At 37.0% G+C, this 26,823-nt stretch overlaps 1 protein-coding gene across 1 annotated transcript in view; it reads left to right on the forward strand.

Annotated features, from left to right (window-relative positions):
• MDGA2 (MAM domain containing glycosylphosphatidylinositol anchor 2) overlaps positions 1–26,823 on the forward strand; it is an 875,220-nt gene that overhangs the window by 588,126 nt on the left and 260,271 nt on the right. The window contains exon 6 of the mRNA XM_053656885.1: positions 16,841–17,110. Coding sequence (XP_053512860.1) covers positions 16,841–17,110 — 270 coding nt within the window. The remainder of the gene's footprint in view (positions 1–16,840; positions 17,111–26,823) is intronic.

Consider the following 26,823-nt stretch of genomic DNA (forward strand, 5'->3'; position numbering starts at 1 on the left):
CTGATTCCACTAAGACAATTGCCCAGTCAGAATAGAAAGGAGACCAGAAGGCCAAACTTCTTCTACTCTTATGCTTTTCTAATTCTCTTGATCGTGATTAGGAATAATTAATAACTAAGGTCCTGCCTCATTGCGTATTGTTTTTCAATTTTAAATTTAACTCAGTCTGATGAAGATTGTAAAGTTCAAGCCCTTTTCTTTTTGGAATTATAAGTAAAAAGCAACCTGATGAGATATCTAGACACAATTTGACATTATCAACTGTACAGAGAACCTAACAATTCAGTGAATAGTGAGTGGTATGTGCTTAACATCGGTTTGTGTGTTTTAGCAGAATGTGAATATGAATATGGGTTCAGAAAAGCATTATAACGTGTGTAGAGCTCCACAGTGAAAGAATGTCTAACACAGATTTAATTCTCAAGTTGCTGGAAAGTTAAATGGGCAAATCAAAAAACATCAATATTAAAACTGTAAGAAAAACAAAAATTGATTTAACATTAAAAACAAACATTAAGTATTTGTTTTCTCTGCAAAGGTATTTCAGCAGCTCATATTAATCATGTAAAATGGGGAAATGTGGATTTACCAAAATGTGTATTGAAAATATCAGAAATACAATGGAAAGCTCTATTTTCAGTAGCTTTGAGAAATAAAATATTGGCAGGTCACTTTATACAATGCCTTTTTTGTGTGTAGAGAGGAGTTGAATTCAGAGGTGATTCCGTCAATGGTTTATCTTTCACATTAAAATAGTTTGAAAAGTGGTTTTATTGGCTTTTAATCTTCCTTTAAAAATATTTCATTTTGTGCAGCTTATTTAGTTTCTTTACATATGTTACATTACAGTATTATCTTACTCAGAAAATGAATACCTACTTATCATGTAGCAGCATTGTCCTGGAACATGGCAACAATGTATTTAAATGTTCTCTGACTGTCTGAAATCCACAGATAAGAAATATAGCTAGGGTAGAAGTTAGACTTGAATGGACTTCTGTTAGAATTAGATTTGTAATAATAGTGTTAAGCAGTGTTAATATTTATAGCATGTCAACATCATACTGTAGTGATACCTATAAGGTCTATAGTTTAAAGTTGTCATTTTCTCCAGGATAAAACCACAATTTTAGGACTTTGTAATTCAGTCCAGCAAATTGTTAACCATACAGGAAACTTGGAATCAAGTCCCTGTGCTTTGACATATTTATTTTTTACCACATTATGTTCTAATTCTTTTTCTGCTTTTCTTTTTCCTTTTTATTTAATTAACCATAGGGAAGGAATATCAATATACACATAATAGCTAAAGGTACTTAATATATAAGTACTTAAAAGGAAAACATCTTCCCAGAACACATTTAGAACTTCATAAAACACAATCCAGCCCTGGTTGGTGTAGCTCAGTGGCTTGAAAGTGGGTCTGCAAACCAAAGGGTCACCGATTCGATTCCCAGTCAGGGCACATGCCTGGGCTGCAGGCCAGGTCCCCAGTACAGGGCAGGTGAGAGGCAACCACACATTGAGCTTTCTCTCCCTCTCCTTCTCCTTCCCTTTCCTCTCTCTAAAAATAAAGAAATAAAATCTTTAAAAAATAAATAAATAAAATTCATTTACCGAGGCACCCCGCCATCCTGGAATTAGCCCCGTCATTCTAACACCTTCCAATGCACACGTGTCTCCTGGAGGCGAGAGCAGCAGTCCCAGCCATGCGGTTGGAAAGGGTGGAGGTTCTCATGATGTTGCACTTATCTGGGCTGTAGCCCAATGCAGGCAATCAAGATATGATGTTCTTTATTCTATTTTATAAAACTACTTCTAGAATTCAAAGTAAATAACCATCATAATGTTATTTACTTTGAATGTATGTATAATTTGCATAATTTTATTTCTTTGATCTTTGGTCCAGGATTATACTCAGCAAAATATGGCCATTTTTGTCCTTCATATAGTAGTCTTAGTAGTATTTTATAGCATAATTTAGAAGCATTAGCAAACTATTTCTCTCTCTCTTCTCATTGGTAACACCTAAAATAAATATATGGATACATTATTTCTTTTCTTTCTTTTTCAAACTATACTTACCTAATCTGACATTTTGGGGATGGCTGTTGAAATAGATGGAGGCTTGGTTTGTAGTTTACCTTTGAGAGCACACTTACGAGTCCATATAATAACACACTAGCTTCTTGTACTCTTCCTCAATGGTAGATTATTAATTCCAACTGTCCAAAGAAGACTTTCCATGTTTAAATTCCAGCTCCTTAACTCTTGAAATCTGAGAATTTAAGTAACTTAGCCCATTATAGTTACATAAAGTACAGTTGGTGCTGCATACCTGTAATTTCTGCACCCACACATTTAATCAACTACATATTAAAAATGTTTTTAAGTGTTATGTTGTTGTTGGCGTGTACTATGTAGCTAGGCCTATGTCACTGCTTCTGTTCTGAACAGGTACAGACTTTGTTCTTGTCATTATTCTTTAAAGAATACAATGAAACAAGTATTTACAGAACACGTACATTGTATCAGTTATCATAAGTAATCTAGAGATGACTTAAATTAGACAGGAGAATGTACATAGGCTATAGGAAAACCCCATTCCATGTTATATAAGAGACTTGAGGATTTCTGGATTTTGGTATCTGTGGGGGCCCTGGGGCCAGTCCCTGCACCCACCAAGGGACAGCGGTGTGAGTTAGGAGCAAACATGCCCCGAGCAATGGCCTAAGATCTTCTTCCAAAGACACTTCGGAATTTAAGCTTTTTAACTGTTACTTAGGTGGTTCACAAGTCCATATTGCATTCTATTCCGAATGGTAGAATTTTCTAAATGTTTGGCAAGCCAACCACATTTATTTTTGCCCTCCCCAGATTTGTATAATGTAGTAGTGGATGGTAATGTTATCTATCCCCTCTTTCTGTTACAGAGGCAGCACTAACTCTTTCTGTGACACAGAGATCATCAAGATTCAGATAGAACTCGGGAAGATCAACTTTACTTATTTTTGCTCTGGGGTTTATTTGCAGTACTTTATATCCATCTTAACCCAGGCTACCTAGATTAGAAGCGCAACTCTATGATTCACGACTAAAGTAATCTTTGGCAAGTTATTGAAACAGTTTCTTAGATTGGTAATAATAGAAATAGGCAATAATAGAAATAGGCAAACAATTAAATGAGTCAATATACATAAAGCTTTTTGAAGGGGGCCTGGCACATATTAAGGACTATAATTGTGTCCATGTAATTACAAACACTTTAAGAGCAGGATTTTTGTCTGTTTTGTTCGATATCTCCAATGGGTAGAACAGAGCCTGACACATGGTTATAACTTAATCAATACACGAATTAATATTATTTTCTAAAAGTGAAACACGGGTATATTCCTCTGTTTTCAGTTTATTTTGTCACTATCAATGATCTAACCAATTAAACTCCTGATATGATTTTAAAATGTTTTAAAGATTTTATTTATTTATTTCTAGAGAGGGAAAGGGAGGGAGAAAAAGACAGAAACATCAGCGTGTGGTTGCCTCTTGAGCTCCCCCCCAACAAGGACCCGGCCTGCAACCCAGGCATGTGCCCTGACCTGACCAGGAGTCCCAACTGGTGACCCTTTGGTTGGTAGGCCAGCACTCAATCCACTGAGCCACACTAGCCAGGACCTGGTATGATTTTTTAATCTTTGCTCTATCTTGGAATCAATTTAGATACTGGAGTAACATGAGTAAGATGTGTCGTACGATTAGGAGACTGTATGCCCAGGTGTTTTCCCATTGAAGGTATAAAATGGTCTAGGTTGTCTTTTAGGATTTATCTACCAGAATTCCCTTGGCATTTAGAGGAACAAACAGAGGCCCCACTAAGTTAAATATGTTCCAAATTACTCATTAAGATTAGCTATGAAGCAACCTTTGTCAAAGTTGCTATAAATGAAATTATAGAATCATAAAAGGAATCAAGATGTTATACAGTATCCCCAGGATGTGCAATAAAAAGAAAAAAATCTTTATCAGGTCAATAAGAGAGTACCCAATAAGAAAGTACCTTTTCCCACCCATCCTTCTGTGTTGTAACACTGCAGGTAGAAATACCAGCTGCCTCCATGTCAGCGGCTGTGGTTGCCAGGGCAGAATCATTGTTATTTGCTTTGCCATTCTGGTAAGGCTTTAGGAAGTATAGCTGCAAGATGAACAGCAGATGGTCTTAGAGCTGATGTCTTTATGTACTTCACTGCTGCAAGATATCACACAGAAGAGCTTTAATAATGACTGATTTTTAAGTCCATACTGAATTATATACATTCTGGTCATTTTATAACAAAGGCTCTTTATTTTGGTCTCAGGGATATAACTTGGCTTAATCACATGGTTTATGAATAGTAATGTACATGTTAAAATGGAGCAAATAATTAAATACAAAGAAGTGTAAATAATATGCTATGCTGATTTTATATGAGTGGTGTAATAAATGCCAATAGAGAGATCTCTTGTTTTCACTCTGTTAGTAATATAAAGCATGGTTAAGTTTAGATGGGTTGAACAATGGAAGACTTGTCAAGTTGTGATAACTAGTAATTTTCAATGAATGGCTCATGAAATCCTGAGGCATATTTACATTCTTTTATTTTTTTTGCCTAAATTTGTGATCAATTGTAGGCTTTAAGTGGAGTGTCTGTTCTTTAATCTTTAACTGCAACATTCTTTTTCCAATAAGATGTTATTGAGCTTCTAATTCTTTGTCGGAATCTTTTCTGGGTGTTGTGGGTACAAGAATGAAAAACATTATCTTTTTTTACTCTGAAGTCCTATGCCTAAATCTGTCATGGTGAAAGGGTAGGGGTAAATGTTCCAATGTTGGGGGTGGGTAGTATAGGCAGCTATGCTTATAAAAATGAGGGAGCAACTCAACTGGCTTGGACATAAAACTAGGAATTTGGTGAAGAAAATCGATATTGGCATTTGAGCATGGTAAAGTACGTAACTCCTAGTTTGTACCAGGGGGGTAAGCACTGGGACAGAATTCCAGGCAGCAGAAACAAAGTTCATACTCCAGCTGATCTTATGAAGAAGACACCTCTGCATAAGGACACTATTTCTAAAATCCTAGCATCATCTATAAAAAACAGGAAGATTCTATGGACAATGAATTCTTTATTTGGAAGCATTTAGTTTGGATTTTTCTCTCCATTAGAGATGACCCTTCTGGGATTCTACTGCAGCAGCATATTGATGCTTAATTTCCAATAAATTTGAATGTGACCGGATTTTGCCAAGATTTTATTTGTTGGCAAAACATAGTCAGGGGTTGTTTATCAAGGGAGGAAAATATACATGGTTCTAAAGTTCTTCATTATATCTTTCCAATGTTTATGAATACTTTTCAGGTCATTAAGTACTAGTAGCCCAACTATTAGCATACTTTATCAACAGAAATTAATTTCTGAATTTACTCTTTTCTGCTCAACTTGGAACAAATTCCATTTCAATATTCATTTATTTTTTTGTCAATGACTACACTGAAACATAAATGGCACTTGTTCTATTTTGTAAAGTCTTGTTTCATTGAAGTAACTTTTGGCAAACTTTTTTACTCTAATTGTACTCAAATGGCATAAACATCCCACTCAGAGATCATAAACACACAGGACCTCAGAGAGCAGACAGGTGGTGTCAGTATGTGAAGCTACCTAAGGCAATGGGAGTCGTGGGGAGAGGGCAGGTTCTTTTCCTGCTACGATATGTCTTCTGAGTGCAGGGATTCTTTGGTTGTTTTGTTCACTGATATTCCAAGTGTCCAGCAGAGGGACTAATATGTAGTAGGTGTTCAGTAAATACTGAGTGCATGATGAATGTGCTGAAATGCTTTATGTAGGGGCAACAAGCAATACCTAATGATATTTATTCATACCAGCAATGACAGCAGAAGATATTGTGCCAACCAAACAAAACCCATTTAGGGAACTGTTTGGAACCCACGGGGCTGCACATGAGGTCACTTTCAGTAGATTTTTAATGTAATTTTCCATTGAAGGTTCATCCTTACTCTGCCTTCTAAATAATTTCCAGAAATACCATTCCTGTGAATATTACAATAACAAAAAATACATGTTGTCTTCAACAACTGTAGGAAAGTCTCTCTGTCTTGTGTTAGATGCTGCTCATGAATACCATTTCAAATATTGCTGTATCCTGGAGCATTGTTTTAAAGAGCACTTTCCAGTGCAATAGCATTCCTGGGCTTCGTGAGAATCAACACATTAGTAATGATGCTTGAATAATTCCCCAACTAAACAAGTAGCTTATTTTGAATTTTCAAATCGACTTCTAATATATTCTCTTGTTATTTTGTGAAAAGTTTACTACTACCTGTATTTCAATGAAATGTGTGTTAAAAATGGATGTCAATGAAATTCATGAAAAATGTAGTGATTACTGTATTATCTCAGTAAAAGGATTAGTTCTTGTGAAAAAAAACTTTTTTTTTCTGTTCCTTGAATCTGTAAGCATAGCTTAAGCATGTCTCTTCACATAGAAGCTGGACTTGGTTTGCTATCATTTTCATATTTTCAAGTTTAAAAAATATAGGGCCATGGAAGAGAAGTAGAAAATTATTCATATATATTTTTCCTCTCTTCTTTGCATTCATACTGTGTTCATACTAATTTCATTCTGTGTCTAAATCCTAATGGGTAAAGGTGGCCCTGCTCACCACTCATCCTTCCTTATTCTTCAATCTTAATCCTTTTCACATGATCTCTAAGTCACCTACTACAGATCATTGAATTTACATGGAAAGGAGGTCCTAGCAGATGCTCTGGGTGCCCTGCCTTCTCTTAGCATGTTCTGGAGGTTTACTGTAATTTCTTTTGACAGATTCCATATTCAGTATCCTTCTGTGAGGTCTTTCTCTAGACTGTGGTGTGTTCAGCCAAAGCATGTGGTTGGGAAGTTATAACCCACAGAATAATCCTCAACTAATGAGGGACAGCAGTTGGTAGATAAACACCTGCCCAGCCGGCTTGCTCTTCAGGAGGAGAGTTTTGAGCTACGTTCCACGTAACACTCTCTTAGAGGGTTCCCAGCAGCATGGGGCTGGGTTTGGAACAGTGAGAACCCATTCGCAGGTGCTGTTTGACTGTTTTTTCTTGTCTTTCTTCTCTGCTCTTTCAATATGCTTCTTGGGATTTCCACTCAAACTCACTACCTGTATCAGGACCCACTTTCTTTTGAGGGGAATTTGAACTAACACAAACATCATTCTAGCTGAGGATTTTTTTATTGGAATGCTTTCTGTTTTTTCACATTTCTTATTTCTCATGATTTTCTCTATGACTCACTTTCTAATTCTCATATTACTTCTAGTCAAAGAAACACATCTTTGGATATCTCTAATTCAGGGCAACTGACAGGTTTATACAGTAGTATCTGCTTTCTATTGACTCAGTCAGAGTCTGGGGTGGAAAAATAGACTTCTATTTAAAAATGAGAAGTCCCAGATCTATGGAGGGCCAAAGTCTCTAAAATATAAAGATGATTAGCACCACATTGATTTTGATTTTAAACCACCTTTATCTTAAATAATTTATTATGTTATATAGCAATAAAAAAGCACTTGAGAAGTCATTGATGTCAGGTAAAATAGTATATTTTTTCTACAGAACATATTCTTAATTAACTCCAAACTGAATCTTTCTATCACACGTCCAGAGGACCTTATGAGGAACTGCCTCAGTAAAATTTGTAGTGGGCATGAATCCTAGCCTACAAACTCAAGTTTAGGAATGCATATTTTCTTAGTACTTTATAATTTAACTTCAATTTTATATCAACCGTAATTTTAGAATTGTGTCTCAATGTAGAGTTGCCATTTCCATAATATTTTATTTAAATTCTAAGGGGTGCTATATTTTACCAACGTGTAGGACATGAGATCTGAATTTTTTGATAGACATGCATCGCCTGAGATCTCTTCCATTTCTATTATATTGGCTCATTCGGAATGGCCTGCCTCTTCCATTTCAGCACTGTGGGGACGGTGGTGTTCCTCTCAACTATGGAGGCTTTCCTATGAGACTCACTATATCCTTGTACGTCTATCCAGTCACACTCAGTGACCTTGAATCAGGAAGGGACCCACAGGTCCTCTCTGCACTTACATATCCAGATGTTTGGGATTTGCTGTGCAAATCAGGAGGCCAGCACTACCTCTTTCTGTTCCCAATGAAGTGTCTGTTACTCAGCCCAAGAAATCTCATTTTTCCCCCAGGAAGGGAGAGAAGAATTCCCTTTCTCAGCGATATTTCCTAAAATATACTTTCCATATTGCAGTATTGGATTTAGGATTTTGGAAAATAGAAACAAGAGGCTGGCCTGTGTCTCTTTTCCTTTCCATTCTTCTTTTCCTCTTTCTACTCCTTCTCTTCTACCCTCTCTTCATCCTTCTCTCTCTTATATTGTTTCATCCCAGGACCATTTCTCCCAGGACCTATCATTTCTATCTACTGTCTATCTATCATCTATCTATCTGTCAACCTATCTATCTATCTATCTATCTATCTATCTATCTATCTGTCATCTATCTATATCTATCATCTAATCTATTTACCATCTACTGTATTCCCATCGACAAGCACATGAAATATGCTTAAATGTTGGCAGAGTGATGAACAAGAGAGGCAACTTCTACAATGACCTGTGCCTTCCATCATTAAGTACTGGCAAGATATCAGTCTGGAAGTCTGACGGACAGCTCAGTTAGGTATAAGTGCTGTGTATGTACAGAATGCTTGTGGCTAGTAGGGTGTGTGCTGTGTTCAAAGCAGATGCATTTGGAATTCTTATTATGTGATTTGAGCCATGCTTTGTCAATAACTATAAAACATTTTATTTTTTTATTTTTTTAAAATCATGCTGCTATAAAAACTTTTTATTAATTATTGTAAGAGCAGCTCCATAAGAAGGCTAAGCTGGAAGCTGGTAGTTAATGGAACTATGTCAGTGTGAAATCCATAGTGTCTTAGTGATCTACACTGTTACTAATTTCTTAAATGCTCTACCCCCAAAAAAAGATCAAAATGATTTATTGCAGAGTAAGCTTGGTCTTTATTTTTTTAATTTTAACTTTTTTATTGATTATGCCATTACATTTGTTCTATTCCCCCCTCCACCCTGCATGCCCCTCCCCCACCACTCCCCCCCTTTAGTTCATGAACACGTGTCTCAAGTTCTTTAGATTCTGTATTTCCCCTACTATTCTTACCCTCCCCCTATCTATTTTCTATCTACTGTCTATGCTACTTATTTTCTGTACCTTCTCCCCCTTTTCCTTCTCCCACTCCCCTGTTGCTAATCCTCCACATGATCTTCATTTCTATGATTCACTCCTTATCCAGCTGTCCTCTGAATTTGCTTTTGTTTTAGGTGTGGTTCTTAATAACTGTGAGTTTGCTCACAGTGAGTTCAACTTTTTTATCTTCTTTTTCTTAGGTAAATCCCTTTAACATTTCATATAATAAGGGCTTGGTGATGATGAACTCCTTGAATTTGGTCTTATCTGAGAAGCACTTTATCTGTCCTTCCATTCTAAATGAAAACTTTGCTGGATAGAGCAATCTTGGTTGTAGGTCCTTGGTTTTCATGACTTGGAATACCTCTTTCCAGCCCCTTCTTGCCTGTAAGGTCTCTTGAGAAATCAGCTGACAGCCTGATGGGAACTCCTTTGTAGGTGACTGTCCCCTTATCTCTTGCTGCTTCTAGGATTCTCTCCTTCATTTTAATCTTGGCTAATATAATGATGATGTGCCTTGGTGTGTTTCTTCTTGGGTCCAACTTCTTTGGGACTCTCTGACCTTCCTGGATTTCCTGGAAGTCTATTTCCTTTGCCAGATTGGGGAAATTCTCCTTTATTATTTGTTCAAATAAGTTTTCCACTGGTGGCTGTTCCTTTCCCCCTTCTGGTACCCCTATAATTCAAATGTTGGAATGTTTAAAGATGTCCTGGAGGTTCCTAAGCCTCTCCTCATTTTTTTGAATTCTTGTTTCTTCATTCTTTTCTGTTTGGCCAATATTTGCTTTCTTCTGGTCCACTCCATTGATTTGAGTCCCAGACTCCTTTCCATTACTATTGGTATCCTTTGCATTACCATTCATTTCAATTAGTTTAGCTTTCATATGTTTCTCTAATTTGTGACTAAAATCAACCAGTTCTGTGAGGATCCTGATAACCAGTGTTTTGAACTGCGCATCTGAAAGTTTGGCTATTTCCTCATCACTTAGATTTATTGGCTCCGGGGCTCTGAGTTTTTCTTGAGCCATTTTTGGTCTATTTGTGCCGGTAAGTAAGAGGGGCGAAGCCTTAGTTGTTCACCAGGGCGGGGCCACCCAGGTCGCTGGTTTGTGACGCTGTGTGTGGGGGCGGGGTCAGAGAGGGAGCAATGGTGGTCCTCTTCGCTAGCCCAGTCTGTCCCATTTCACCACTGCCCCAGCCTGTTTATCCGAGCAGAATTGTGGGAGCCTGCTGCCCCGCGCCCTGTGGTCTCAATGCTTGCCTCTTCACTGGTTTATCTGCACGCAAATGCGCAACCTACTGCAGACAGACAGCCGCGCCTCTTCCCTGTGTGCGCCCATAGCTAGCCCGCAATCCGATCCGCGCCTTCAGCTGCTTGCACACCACCAGGTCAGGGATCTTTTCCGTCAACTGGTTTCGCTGCTGGCTTACCCGTTTAGCCGAGCATTTCGTCCTTTATTTTTTTCGGACTCCGTATTGTTGATTTTCTGTGTGGTCTGGTTGTAATTATCATTGTTAAAAATAGTTGTTCTTAGATTTGGTTGTGCATGGAAGTATGGTGGGTCCACCTACACCTCCATCTTGGCAGAAGTCAAAACATTTTAAATGAGGTGATTTTTCACTTAATTTGAAAGGTGCCTTATGTTTACATATTTCACTTTTTGCTACATTTTACTTTTGTTTGATGAACATCCCAAATAAAAGTTAAACATGCTGTCCATTCATTATTTCCCTTGTACCCTTTGCGTCTTCTTGTTTAATGTATTTCTTTCCTAAAAATGAGGTTAAAATATTAATCTCTCTCTCCCATGTTGTTGTGAAGAATGAGTAGATATATAGATCCTGGAACATGTTTTAGACCAATGCACTTTTCTCATGGTAATAAGGGAAGTGATGAGCATTACTAGGTCTTACATGTTTATACTTGTGTAGCAGTGAGATAACTTGATCAATACATGCAAGAGACATTTACAAAACACTCAGAGACTCGATAATTTCGTGCAGTGAGTTTTATCTTTCTTCATTTCCTATGTACCTACATAGGAAGAGGAAGCTGAAGAAGCAGCTTGTGATGCACAGACTCAGGGTGGTTGGACAGTTTAAGGACATGGAACACATAGCATGCACTTGAAAGCAGATGATGATATAGATAATACTTTTGCCTATGAGTTTTTAAGGATTCTATGCTGAATTTTTAAGAAAAACAATAGTTTTAACTTATAAATAAAAATACTACAAAACAAAATGAAGAAATGTTTAATTATGCTTCATCAAAATATATTGGTGTTTTGAAATATCTTTTATGTGTTTTATAGGAACTGTAAAATTTAAAATGATCTTAAACTATCTCTGCCACATGTATCAGAATAAAACAGAATAACCTCATTTTATAGTGACCGAATTTTTTATACCAGTCACACATTTGTTTATTTGCTGATTTATTGATTTCCCTTATTAACAGTTATTAAGCATCCACTATATACCAAACTCTAGACCAGGCTATGAGGGTGGTTATAAAAATAGAGGCAAAAAGGAAACATTTTTAAGTATATTATTTGTGCTAGGCTCTATCGTCAGCACTTTACATGTGGTAAATTACCTCAGCATTACAAGATAGTTAACAATTATTTTTTGCCATATTAAGATGGAAAACAGAGACATTTAGGAGTGGAAGAACTTATCCAAGTTCAAGCAGTTATTAATAGCACAGTCAAGATCTGAACCCATATGTCGCTTATCATTCAACCATCATGCCATACTTCAGAGAATGAAATCATGACACCGTACTCCTGGCTGAAGAGCAAGGGTGGCGACTGACTAATGTTACACAGTGTGATGTGAAAGGGAAAACTTGGTGAGAGGTCTATGGTAGCTTATAAGAAGGAAGTAATTAGCTCTGGATGTTTTAAATTACCTTTTTAAAATAATTTTTAAAAGATTTTATGTTCGTATGTATGTATTTATATACAGAGGGGAGGGAGTGAGAAAGAGAGGGAGAAAGACATCAATGTGTGGTTGGCTCTCATGTGCCCCCTACTGGAGACCTGGCCTGCAACCTATGCATGTGCCCTGATTGGGAGTTGAACTGGCCACCCTTTGGTTTTGTAGCCCAGCACTCAATAAACTGAGCCACATCAGCCAAGGCTAAATTATTCTTCAGCATATCCCCAAAGTAGCAAAGAGTCCCTCTAATGAGAACTCTTTTCTTTAAAATATTATTAGTAATAGAAAAAAATGTTAATGTTGTTTCTACTTTAGTATTTTTTTCTAGGGCATAACTTACCCTTAAGCTTGATGAATCCTAATGTTCCTAAGGTTCTTATGCAAAGCCTCATGGTTTAAAAAAGTTGATATTTTTAGAATCAAAAGTTAGACATTAATGCAAAAATGACAAAAATTTAGCCTTTAATCTTTTCAAGATTTAAAGCCAGAAAAGTGTGAGACTAAAATATTTATAAATATTCTTAAAATCTCTAATTCTTTAGCCATTGTTTGTGGTCTGCTTAGACTACTTTTAAAATCAGTGATAATTAGAGAAAATAAATGCTATCTTCAATAAAAATAAGTTGGGCAGTACTGTCTTTAAATCACATATGGAAAATGAGGAGTTATTAATAAGACCGTGAATATGGTTCTTCAGTGGTCATAAATTTTTGTTATATATATTGTTTTTGAACTCTGAAATTGTCATGAAATATTAAGAAAAATATTGTCCAAAAAAACAACTTCTTATACAAGTCAATTTTAGGCTCAAGTGTTTCTTAACTTAATGTTGTCACCATGTGTTTCCATAGGCCAGACATACAATATGAATGGCCATTAGGCCTTGCCACTTAATTTTGCTAAAATTATCGTATGAAACAAATGAGATTTGTTTATATGATACAAATGTTGGACTCTCTAAAATATATTTTTTAATTTTTTTACCATTTAAACTATTTTATTTTTTACTTTGAAGTATATTTTATTGATTATGCTATTACAATTGTCCCAATTTTTTCTTTTTGCCTCCCTCTATTGGGTCCCCCCTTTCTCTTAAGCAATCCTCTCATTAGTTCATGTCCATGGGTCATACATGTGAGTTCTTTGACTTCTCCATTTCCTATACCATTCTTAATCCCCCCTGTCTATTTTGTACCTACCAATTATGCTTCTTATTCCCTGCAACTTTCCCTCCATTATCCTCCTCCTCCTTCCCCGCTAATAACCCTCCAGGTGATATCCATATCTATGATTCTGTTTCTGTTGTTTGTTTTCTTCATTTGTTTTTTAGATCCACTTGTTGATATTTGTGAGCTTGTTCTCATTTTACTGTTCATAGTTTTGATCTTGTCTTAATTAAGTCCCTTTTGCATTTCATGTAATAAGGGATTGGTGATGATGACCTCCTTTAGCTTTACCTTCTTGGGAAGCACTTCATCTGCCCTTTAATTCTAAGTGACAGCTTTGCTGGATAGAGTAATCTCAGTTGTAGGTACTTGCCTTTCATCACTTTGAATACTTCTTGTGGGTCCCTGCTTGCCAGCAAAGTTTCTTTTGGGAAATCCACTGATAGTCTTATGGGAACTCCTTTGAAGATTACTCTCTGCTTATCTCTTCCTACTTTTCAGTTTCTCTCTTTATTTTTAACTTTTGGCAGATTAATTCCAATATGTCTTTGTATGATCCTCTTTGGGTCCAACTTCTTTGGGACTCTCTGTGCTTCCTGGATTTGTCTGTGTATATCCTTTGCCAAATTGGGGAAGTTTTCTTTCATTATTTTGTCAAATAAGTCTTCAGTTTCTCGATCTTTCTCTTCTCCTTCTGGCATCTCTACGATTCAGATGGCATTTTTGGAGATGTCCCAGAGTCTCCTTATGCTCTCCTCATGTTTTGTTTTGTTTTTTAAATTCTTATTTCTACATTCTGTTTGCTTGAATGCTTATTTCTTTCTTATGTTCCAACTGACTGATTTAAACCCCTGCTTCCTTCCCTTCGTAGTTGGTTCCCTGTGGATTTTTATTTCACTTAGTGTAACCTTTGTTTCATCCCTTTTGCTTTTGTCATACTCAATGAGATTTCTAAGCATCCTTATCATGAGCATCTTATACTCTGCATCTGATAGGTTGGCTATCTCTGTTTCACTTAATTATTTTACTGGGATTTTGTTCTTTTCTTTCAATTGAACATATTGCTTTGTCTCCTCAATTTGTTAGCCTCCTTGTGTTTGCTTCTGTACATTAGGTAGAGCTACTTTGACTGGTGCACCTGTTATGTTCTATGAGGTGGAGACTTAGGTATTTGCCATAGTGGGAAAGCCCAATTCAGCACTTTGTGGCATTGTATGTGGGGGAGGGACCCAGCAGGGGGCAATGCCACTGCCTGACCACTAGAGGCTTATTCCACACTTGCCCCACTTCCAGTCATTTATGTGACTGGCACCCCTCTAGCTGTTGCCCTGGTTGTAATCCCCAGAGTGGCTGGGCTTGTGTATGTTCTAGGATCCTGTGAGCCCTTTTTAATAGACCATCTTCAGAGACCTGTGTTTCTCTTTCTTTCCTTATCCGAACTGCTTTTTATAGCTAAGAGTTGTGAGACTTCATTTTCTCCATGCTAGGAACCCTGGGCTATGCAGTCTCACCTGGAGCTTGCCCCCCAGGTACCCCTAATGTGGGACCCCCCATTCCACTGGCTGCTGCCACCACCTGGTTGCCACCACCTCACTGCTGCCACACTGTGCCTACTCCACCCTGGATCCCCATCTCTACCCCTACTGCCCATCTGAGTATTCTTCTAAAATATGTCTTTTTTAAATCCTTGGTTGTTTCACTTCCATACTGTTCAATTTTCTGGCAGTTCTGGGTGATTTTAGTTTTGAGATTATCCTTATAAGGATATAAGGATATCCTTATTATCCTTAAGTTTTGCTCCTTATGGAGCAAAGCATGTTTGCCTATGCCTCCATCTTGACTAGAAGTCTCTAAAATTATATTTAACTAAATACCTTTGTAAGAGATATATTTATATCGAATTGGGCTACAGGGATTTCTTTTACTTTTTATGATATATCAATAATTATTTATAATATCTAATTTCAAAATATTTAATTAATAGCTTCCATCATTTGCACAACATCAAATAATTCTTTGAGGTATTGTTTTTCCTACCAAACTGCAGTATCTTTGTATATTATTTTCACTACATGAATTAATCAACAGGTTTTTAATCATAAATAATCATGATTTAAAGTCAACACCTCTAATGGGCTATTAAGACATTTTGAAAACTTCCATATTACTTATAATGATGTTAGAAAAAACAATATACAAAAAAGATTTTAAAAGCATCATCTAGTCATGTCATGCCTTGTCCCACATAACCATATTAATCATATGAAAATTTTTCTTGTTCTCCTCTGTCCTTTGAAACAAAGGACAGAGATAATAAGGGGAGTTTCCCTTTTATTCTGAGAAAAATACTCTGTGACTCTAAGCTGATTGTAATATCTAAAAAAAGAAAAAAAATGAACAGTACAATTGAACACCTTAAATGTTTCCAATATAGATTGATTTCATATAATAGTTTTATCTTTGACATAAAATACGTCTGAATGTATGAACTTAAAACACCAGCATAATCCACACCCCTGGTTTTCTTTAGAGATTCATTACATGGGCTGCCATTACATTGTAAACAGGAAAAAAATCCGTATGTGAACACAGTTTGTATTCAATTTCTATTTTAAGTGTTTGACAAAAAGTCTATATAACACAGCATATTTTATTGAATGAATATCTATTCTTGTATTTTTAAATCTGAAAGATGGCAAATGACTTGTTTTCACTCAGGAGATTATTATAACTCAAAATGAGAGCCATCTCAAACATAGTTTAGTGACTATGTTTGAGGTCTCATTTTTTTTGTTTGTTTCTGAATTTTAAAAAAGTAGTTAATGGGAACTCAGTAGCTAAACCTTTGTGAACAGAGAAGTTAGCGATGAAGTGTGGGGTCTGCCTTAGAATTAGATGGTTTTATTTTTCTTTCAAGATCAAAAATCAGGCCTATTTCTCGATAAAATATTGCAATGATCTATGCCTCTATCTCTTACTCATTTTTATTTAGGTTACAAGAACACATGTATCATTTCACTACAGAATGATCCAAAATTAAATAATTGATGATCTTTGTCATGAAAATATAAAGAGTAAATAGCTACAATATTTATATGTGGAATGACAAAAACAAATGGTCATTGTCAGCATTAAAAGAGATTTTTATTTTAGAACTTTATCCCTCTTACTATTCTAATTTGGAATAATACTCCAGGAATACATACATTTTAATTTTCCTCTCCATGTGTAAGATTCTTAAGATAATTCTCCAGGTTTATGCCACAGAATTAAATATATAATCATTATATCTGGCTTCAATTTGATAAATACAATAAGATTTTGACAAAAGAGAGCACTATTTCATTTTAATTGTTGAATAAATATAAAGCATACTGTTGAATTCTAGTTATATTAGATCTAAATAGGTGCATGTTCTTTTGTTTATGTCTTTTAGCATCTCCGTCAATTAAACTCTTGGTGGATGACCCTATAGTTGTAAATCCTGGAGAGGCCATAACATTAGTGTGTGTTACGACAGGAGGAGAACCTGCACCGTCTCTCACTTGGGTCAGGTCCTTTGGGATTCTGCCTGAAAAGACTGTTTTGAATGGAGGAACTTTGACCATACCTGCCATCACCTCAGAAGATGCTGGTACTTATAGCTGCATTGCCAATAACAATGTAGGAAACCCTGCAAAAAAGTCCACCAACATCATTGTGAGAGGTACGTTTGCCTAGAGATTGTGACAAATAGATTTCTGGATGAGCCAGGCTATTGCAAAGCAAATGCTGTTTGATATAAAAAAAGTATTCTCCCAACTATTGCATATATATGTAACATATACAGAAAATTGTTTATAAATAATGAATGATGTCTAATTATAAATGGATCCTAAAATTCCTAAATCTTAATCCCAGTGTCTTCTGTTTCAATTGAATAGAGTTTTCATGACATATTTTTAGTGGTACCATCGAATAGTTCTTATAATGTATTTTGAGTAAAAGAAATGATTAAAATGCAATTGTGGCATAGAACATCAAACATTGTTATATAGATCATGTATTAGTCTAGGAGTCTCACAGCTTTATCAATTTAATGGTTAATAATCACGATTGAATCCCTATTACAAGCAGAGTTTTAAATTGTGAAATCATATAGAGACCTATAAAACATTAACCTGTACTCAAGGATTCTATTGTCAGGTACTAAAAATAAAATGCATTAATGAATAGTCATATGATATAGCGTATGGCAAGCATAAGCAAAAGCTATAGAAATAGTAAAATATATAGTGGCCTCTGGCACAGGTTACTAGGGAATATCTAGTGATATTTTCACTGGGTCTTATACAGTGGGTAGAGTTTTTATAGACTGAGATTAAAGAGATACATGGAAAAGTCAGGGACAGTAATGGGCAAATTGTGTTTGAGTAATTGATGTAAAATGTGGGTCTCTAAGACAATAGTAGCAGGGATGTTCTAGTGTGGCTGCTGCCAGCTAGTGCGCTGGTGCTACATGTAAGGCAAGACACTTTCCCTCCTTTTTGGACGATTTACATTAATTGTGCAAAAAGAGAGCCTGCATCTTCATGTCTCACCAGCATGGTCCTGGGTTAGGGACAGAGGATGAATGCTGATTCCTTCCAAAGTTAAAGCAGGTATGCACATGCCCAAGAGGATTTTTCCAGCAGACAAATAAAAGGAAGGAAGGCAGATCAGCACACAAAGAAATGATATATGGAAATGAATAACAAGAGGAGGTCTACAAATAGAATTATGTTACCCTTTCTATTTTAAATATCGGCATGATGAAATGGGCCTTTCTAATTCCTTATCCCAGTGAGTAACTGCATCTGTTCACCTTCTACCCCACATTTTAAAAGAAAGTGAAAACTTTACAAATCACTGATGTATATCATTTCTGCTTTGTGTTTGCTTTCAAATACTTGCTTTTTCAAGTAGCTATGAAAAAATGCTACCAAGTCTTGCTGTGATAATTTTGATATTATTTAAAGCATTGAAAAACTATCCTTAAGGGTCATGAACACAGTGTAGAATCCTTTATTTCATTATTTTACCAAGGACAGGGACTCACCAGAGAAAAATGATGCATTAAATCTAGTTTGAAAACAGGATCATCCACAACCATATTGAATCCATGTACAAAAGGCAACATGTCCAGCATAAAATGTTTTGCTCAGGTACTCTTTGTAAAAAATGAACTCAATCCATAGAAAATATACACTCAGAGAATGACTTGCTCTTTCCCACCCTAACAGTTTTCATCTGAGCTCTTACAAAGGACAGTTTCCAACTTCAACACCTAAAATACATAAAGCCCTAAAAATGTATTAGTCCAATGTACAATTTCCATGCCTTTAATTCATTTGAAATACACATTTGCATAGTCATGTTACATTAACAGGGGAAGCTCTCATCAGAGGCATACATATAACTCACAAAGTCAAGTTTGAACATAATCTTACTGAATGTAGAAATAGTCTTGTTAAAGAGTCAGAGATTACGCTGTAGGGAGAAAAACTGCTACAACACTGTAAGGCATCTCATTTCTGCCACAAAGGCAAAGAAATGAAGTTAAATAAAAATGGTTTTCTTTTCATCATAGCAAGGAAATTATTTAAAAGTGCTCTGAATTCATAGACCTCTATAATGTCTTAGATTAACTGTGTCACGGATACAGTAGAAGTTGAACTACACATTTATTTTCTCCCCATTTTTGTTGTAATTAAATCAAGATCCATACATCATGTATTCTGAGGAAGAACAAGGATATTCTGTGTATAGAATGCTCATTAATATTTGAGAATATCTATAGACAAAATAAGAGTTCAGAGTATGTATAGGCATAAAATTTGAGAAAGATTTTTTAATTCATTCCTTGATCTTTTAAAAAATAGAAAATGCTTCAAAATAAACCATGTGGATAACATTCCATGTTGATAACAAGCTCAAATGTAAAGAGGGATATCGTATGTTTTAATATTATTTTAAAGCATTTTTCAGTATAACTGCAGTGACTTTTTGTCATCTTTAAAGGTAGTGCAATGACATAGCCACTTTTCTCCCATGTTAGGATAGAAGCAGTTGCTTAACACCATTTGTTAAGAAAATTATGTTGATTTCCTCACTTTGCGTTAGGTGGTCTGAGCTCATGGCTTCCCAAGTCCTGTTAGATGATACAACATTCCCACCTAAAGTTCCCTGTTGTTATGATTTGCTGTATTTAGAGATGCTCACATTTCTTTCCCTTTGTGAATTGAACCTGTGTTGAAGTAGCATTATTCATAACATGTTCAACACATTATTGTATTTTGTTGCTCTGTGGTCATTTTAACTTTCATACAGTGTCTCCATGTTTCCCTACCACAGGAAGAGTCAGGCAGACCCTGTGACCCTTCTGCTCATCTCACAAATAGAGACTCCTACAGTACATGTAAATCACAAGCACACATTTATTCAGTGTTTTAGATGCATGATCCAAAAGAGTATTAAAACTTAATTTAAAAATGTCCCCCCAGCCTAGCTTGGGTGCACTTTGGGCTGGAGGTCTCATCCTATGCAAAACCCCTCCATAGGACTGAGATGACAAAATAGACAGGTTCTCCTTCAGCCACCATAAGCTGGGAAGAAGGTGCATCTCACAATTTTCTCCAAAGTTATCCTTCTAAGCAAATTTGGTCTCTCACCCTGTTTCTACCTTTAATTTTCTATCAAGTCTAAGAATCATGGAACGGATGTTTTTAACTTCTTTTGAAAATTTTACATAAGAAGGTGTCTGTTCTGCACTCACTATGGAATTCTGTGGCTTCTATTCTCAGCAAAAGTGAGTTAGGAAAGTGCTAGTCTATTATCTAATATCATAAGAATATAGAAAGATTATGAGAATTTTCAAGATTTTAAAATTTGGTCAATCCATCAGCAGGTGTTCTTGTCCCAATCTTCAAACCATACTCTAAATCTGACCATATCTTGCCAGAATCACTGATATACCACTCTTGTGTAAACTATCTATTGTTCCTGTACTTGATTAAAATAGCCTTTTCATTATTTATCTTTTCAGTCCAGACTGCCTTTTAAGGGGGGGCTGTTTTTCTTTTTCACTGTGTTAGATAAGGTAGACTAGGCAGAGTTAAAAAATAGTCCCATGCAAGTAATTACTCAAAACAAAAATACTTCAGTTGTTTTTCATGAGAGAGTTCAGGATTTTACCTTGTTGATAATGCTGAGGCTGTTACTGTGTGTGAGATTGATGAGTGTATGTTGGGAGGTGGCTGTAGGAACAGAGACTCTACTCCATGCAATTACTCAAGCACCTGGACTGATGATACCTTGCTTCTGCCATCTTCAACTTGTGGTTACTAAGGTTGCTCTGAGCGTTAGCTCCTTTCCTGTCAGCTGGAAGTGGGAGGGAGCTTGAAGAAGCCCACACGGGAGATTTTAATGGGTCAGGCGTGCATTAGATCCAATCATGTTTCATTGGCTCGATATTAGGCACCTAGTTGCATTTGGTGTTGTGGAGGCTGAGAAATGTATTCTTACTGTGTGCCTGGAAATAAGAGGACATGGATTTCTGCCAACAGCTAACCCTCTGTGTTACATTCATGCAAGAGAAAGTGATTAACATCATCTCATTATCCCTATCAAATTCCTCCTATGGCTTCCCATCTTACCTACAACGGAATTCGAATTCATTACCATCATGTCACATCCCTCTCCTCTTTTAGACACATTATTCTCATTGTTCTTCTTCACAAATCAGTACTTAAATATTTACTGTTCAGCCTGGAATGTTAATTTTAAAATATTATCTCCTGGGAAATGGCTTTCCTGCCCACTTTCTCTTAACCCACTCCTAATTCCTTTGCATGATTTATTGTTTCTTCATATCATATAACTGTCTGGAGTTACTTTATACATATTTCTTTATTTATTGTTTATTTCTTTCTCATGATGATAGGCACAAAAATGCATCTGTTGTCTTATTCAGTGATATAGTGCTAAAGTGTAGAAAATGACTAAGCCTTTAAATAAATATATATTGAATGAACAAAATGTCTCTTTTAAGTTCACTGACTTATATTAGATGCTTTTTGGGAACAGCTGTCTCTCTTTCATAGCAAAAGTATATACTAGATGATATGAAGCAAAATTAGGAAATTCCATATCCATATTAAATCATATAACATCTGTGTGATGTGCCTAGCTCATTCCACGGGTCACATTCTTCTGATTATTCATTGCTTTGCAACAAGCCACCCCAAAACAGGAGCATAAAACAATAGCAGTCATTTATTGTGTTCACAAATCTTAGGATTAAAAGGTCAGCTAAAAAATTCAGAGTCTCATAGAAATTTCATTCAGAAGGTAGCTGGGGCTAGGGTCATCTTCACAGTGACCGTACATTCTTCCACGGTGCCTGTACTAAAGAGTCCAAACTGCCATGTTCCTCATGCTGGTGTACTCTCTCTCTCTCTCTCCTGATCGTTCTCTCTCTTCCTTCCTCCTTTCTTTTCTACCCTCTTCCCTCCCTCCCTCTCAGCCTCCCCATTCGCTCTCTTAATAGCTTCTCTCAGTAGTCTCGTTACATGTTTTCTCCACATGCCAGAATATTGGAATCCTTGCGCTAGGGTCTAGGAACTGCATAGGTTCTTCTAATCCAGCTTCTGAAGTCTATCTATATCCTTTCTGCACTCTGTTCATCAAAATAGTGATAAAGGATAACCAGGTTTCTGGATGGAACCAGATATCTTTATCTTTTTTTAAAAGAGAGATGGAGGGAGGGAGAAAGAGGAAAAGAAACAGAATGAGAGTGTGATGCAAATAGTATTGTTTGTGGTTGGTTGCCTCCTGTCCACACCTGACCAGAGAAACCAGTGATCTCCCACTTTGCCGGACGGTGCCCAAACAACTGAGCCACCCTAGCCAGAGCCAAACATCTCTGTCTTTTGAAGGGAAGACTGTTAGCTAATCTGCAGACATGTTTTAAAGCCATCATAACTATGCACTATACTCCACAAACAATACTATTCACACACACTCTCATTCTGCCGCCATTCTCATTCACGCTATTTTCTTGTTTTCTCCTTAATTTCATCAACCCCCATCCTGAACCATGACCACTGCAAAGTGACACTGTAAATAGGTTTTCCTTTTAATTTTAGTATTACTCTGTTTTTGTTGGATATGATTTCAGGTACTTAATATATAGAAATAAGAGTACCAATATTGAAATAGATTCAACCTTTACAGATGAATTCAATATGTATTCTGTGAAGCATGAATTTACACTTTTCTAGCTGCACAGAAATATACTCTAACCTTCAGGAACATCATAACCCTCTATTCTGAAAAGTTAATTTATCTAACTCTGTTCACATGGAAGTATTGATTTCTTTAGGTATTTGAATTTTAATATTAAACATATTTGTTTGGAACCAATTTAATATATATATCTATCAAATATAGCATTGCTAAAATTTCTAAATGATCTTTATTTAGGCTTATTGCAAAAAATCTTAAAGTTTAAAAATTCTATGGGAGAAGACTTTGAACCTTTGTGCCAATTTCATTTAGGTAAAGTAATAGTTACATATTGATGGGGTATTTTTTATGTGGTAGGGTACCTATGTCCATTAACATTTTAATTATTTCAAAGTACATATGAGCTAAAATATTATTTTTCTATTGTAAAGAAAAGTAAAACTAAAGAGGGAACAATTAAACAAATTTATCAAAATAAGCCTTATTTTAGCTGCAGACCTGGGATTCAAAACCCACACAATAAGGTTCCAGGGATGCTGTGTTAATGAATCTACATAGTGCCTTTCAAATTTTAGCCTAGTTTTTAAAAATATATAGCCCATTTTAGATGGCAGAGGAGCACATGGAAGCTACACTGACCTCCCGGGACCAAGCTAGAATACAGTTAAATTAAAGAAATATCATCCTGAATAACCAACTGAACACTAGCTGGAAGTCTTATCACAAGGGACAGATGGAAGAAACCACATCATAAAACTCAGAGAGTGCAGAGGTGTGAGAGGGCTTGCTGGGCTCCTACTGGTGGCAGCTAAAATTCTATAGGGGTATGTCAATGGCTGGGGGATTCCCCCTGAGAAGTGTGGGGTTTAAGCCCCAGGCAGGGCTCCCAAGACTACAGCTCCAGAAATGGGAAAGGAACACAGATAACATCTGGCTGTGAGGAGCAGTAGGGGTTCTGTCTGCCAGGAAGAGACTGCCACAGATGCAGAAAGCCTCTTAAAGGGCCAACACACAAAATCTCGTTTGTAGCCACTTATCTTGGACTCTAGCAGAGGGAGGGCAGAGTGGACTAGAGCTGTCAGAGCAGAATCTGGGGTTGGTGGTGCTGGGGAGAGAACTGAGGGAATAGCCACAGGAGCTCTGTGTTGAGTCATTCCCGATATAGCAGAAACCATTTTTCTCAAGCAGAGCACTCCCTTCCAAGTGGCATCAGCCTGAGGTACAGCAATAGACCGGCTTACAGTATAACATCCCGCACTGTGGAGTACACAGCTGGAGGCTATCTCAGTGATTAAGTCTAACAGTAAAGGTGGATCTTTGGCAGCACCAAGATTTTAGCTGACCCTCCCCAAAGCCTGGTGCTGGAAAAAATCTGTCCTTGGTGTACAACCTGGTTCTTTCTGCACACATCCACACCCAGCAGAGGGTTCCATGAGCTGAGATCACTGATAGCTCCAATAGGGTGCCGAGAGCAAGTCACAGGCAGTGTCTGACATAGGTCTGTGCCAGAGTCTTTGCAGATCTAACTAATATATAGAAACAAATACAAAGAATCATCCAAAATGCGAAGACAAAGACATGGGCCCAAATGAAAGAACAAGAGAGTTCTCCAGAAGAAGAACAACATGAAATGGAGGCAAGCAATTTATCAGATAGAGGGTTTAAAGTAATGATTATAATGATACTCAACAACATAAAAAATACATAGACCATAAAAAGGGAACAGAGAGAAATAAAGAATGCAATACCTGAAATAAATAATACACCAGAGTGGAAAACTGTAGGCTAGATGAAGCAGAAGATTGAATCGGTGATTTGAAATACAGGGTAGTAAAAACAAAACAATAACAACAAAACAAAACAAAAAAACAAGAACTCAGCAAAAAGAAAAAAGGATTTTTAAAAAGAAGAGAACTAAAGAACTTTAAGGACAAAATTAAGTGTAGCAACATTCACATCATTGGAATACCAGAAGGAGAAAAGAGTAAGCAGGGATCAAGAATATATTTGAAGAAAAATGAAGGGGAAGAAACTGGGAAAACTGAGAGCAAGGGGGATTCAGAATACTAAGAACAAGGGAAAAGAACTGGGAATCTCAAGAACAAGGACATGGAAATAAGAACCCTGAAAAGAAGGGGATGGAGTTGGAAACCCCAAGAACAAGTGAAGAAACTTGGAATCCCAAGAACAAGGGGATGGAACTACAAATCCCCCCAAATTGGATGGAACTCAGAACCCTGAGAACAAGGAGATGGAGCTCGAAACCCAACAAGAGGGTATAGAACACAGAACCCCTATTAAAAGGGAAGGAATTTGTCAACCCTACTATAGGGGGATGGAAGTCCGAACACTGAAAACAAGGGAAAGAATTTGCAACTGCAGCAACAAAGGGATAAAACTCAAGAGTCTTAAGAACAAGGTCATTGAGCTCAGAAACCTGAGAACAAGGGGAAACAAAATGGAATTCTAAGAGCAATGTGATTTTACTCAAACCCCAAGAACAAGGACAGGAACTCAGTTACCCAAGAACCACGGGATGGACCTTGAAAACCCACAACCAAGGGGAAAGAAGTGGGAAAACCAAGAGCAAGGAAATGAAAGTCAGAACACCGAGAACTAGGGAACGGAACTCAGAATCATGAAAACAAAGTCATGGAACATGAAACCCCAACACCTGGAGGATGGAATTCAAATTCAAAAGAACAGAAGGAACTCAGCAGCCCAAGACCAAAGGGAAGGAAGTACAAATCCCTCCAAAGGTGATGGAACTCTGAATGCCAAGATCAAGGGTAAGATACTCAGAATGCCAAGAACTAGGGGATAGAACTTGAAACCCCACAATATGGGGGTGGGACTCTGAACCTGAGAACAAGGGGATGGAAATCAGAACACCTGATGCCTCGGGTATGGAATTCCAACTCCAGGGGATGGGAAATGGGACCCTGAGAACAAGGGCATTGAACATGGAATCCAAAACACAATTGGCTGGATCTCAGAAGCCAGAGAACAAGGGGATGGAACTTGGAATGCCAAGAAAAAGGTTTAAAATTCAGAACCCAAGAAGAATGGAAGGGTTAGGAATCCCAACAGAGGCAGAGAAGCCTGAATACTGATAACAGGAGGTGGAGTTTGGAACCTTAACAACAAGGGGATGAAATTCAGAATCCTAATAAGAAGCCAGTGGAACCCAGAAACCTGTGGACAAGGGGATGGAAAAGGAGTCCAGAGAACAATGTGATATTTTTTTTTGGAATCCTAAGAATAATGGGATAAACAAATAACCAAAAATAAGGGGATAGAACTAGAAATCCTGAGAGCAAGACAGTATAATTCAGAACCCAAGAACAAGGGAAAGGAACTCAGAACCCCAAGAGCAAGATGATAGAACTGAGAAACCTGAGAACCAGCAGATGGAAATTATAATCCAAAGAACAATGTGAGTTTACTTGAACCTCAAGAAAAAGGGGATGGAACTGTCAAGCCCCCTGTCCCCAAAAGGGGATGGAACTCAGAACCACAACAACAAAGGAAAAAATTGGAAATCTCATGAACAAGGGGATGGAACTTGAAACTCCAATAACCAGGGAATGGAATTCAAAATCACCAGAACAAGCAAAGGAACCCAGAATTCCAAGAGAAAGGGGTCAGAACTACAACTCCCCCCCCCCAAAATAAGTGGTAGTAACTCTGAAACTGGAGAGCAAGAAGATGGAACTCAAAATGCCAACAATGAGGGCATGGAAATCGGAAACCCAAGATTAAAGGTAAGGAACCGAAAAAAAAAAAAAAAGAATATATTTGGAGAAATAATGACAGAAAACTTCCCTAACCTGGTGAAGGGAAAAGACACACCAGTCCAGCAAGCACAGAGAATATCAAACAATAGGGATCAAAGAGGCCCACAAAGAGAACGTCAAAATGAAATGGCAAAGCTTAAAGACAAGGAGAGTTTCCAAAAAGCTGCAGGAAAAAAGCAGACAGATACCTAAAAGGGAGCAGGAGTTTGGGCCACACTGGAAGAAGAGTTATCTTGGGCCACACATTAAATACACAAACACTAATGAAAACTGATGAGAATATAAAAGGCTTTAAATTTACAATTTTGTGTTGGGCTGCATTCATAGCCATCCTGGGTGGCCTGCAGCCAGTAAGCCA

This window comes from Artibeus jamaicensis, unplaced genomic scaffold (genome assembly GCF_021234435.1).
Source record: "Artibeus jamaicensis isolate MK-2021 breed Jamaican fruit bat unplaced genomic scaffold, CSHL_Jam_final scaffold_286, whole genome shotgun sequence".
Lineage (NCBI taxonomy): Eukaryota > Metazoa > Chordata > Mammalia > Chiroptera > Phyllostomidae > Artibeus > Artibeus jamaicensis.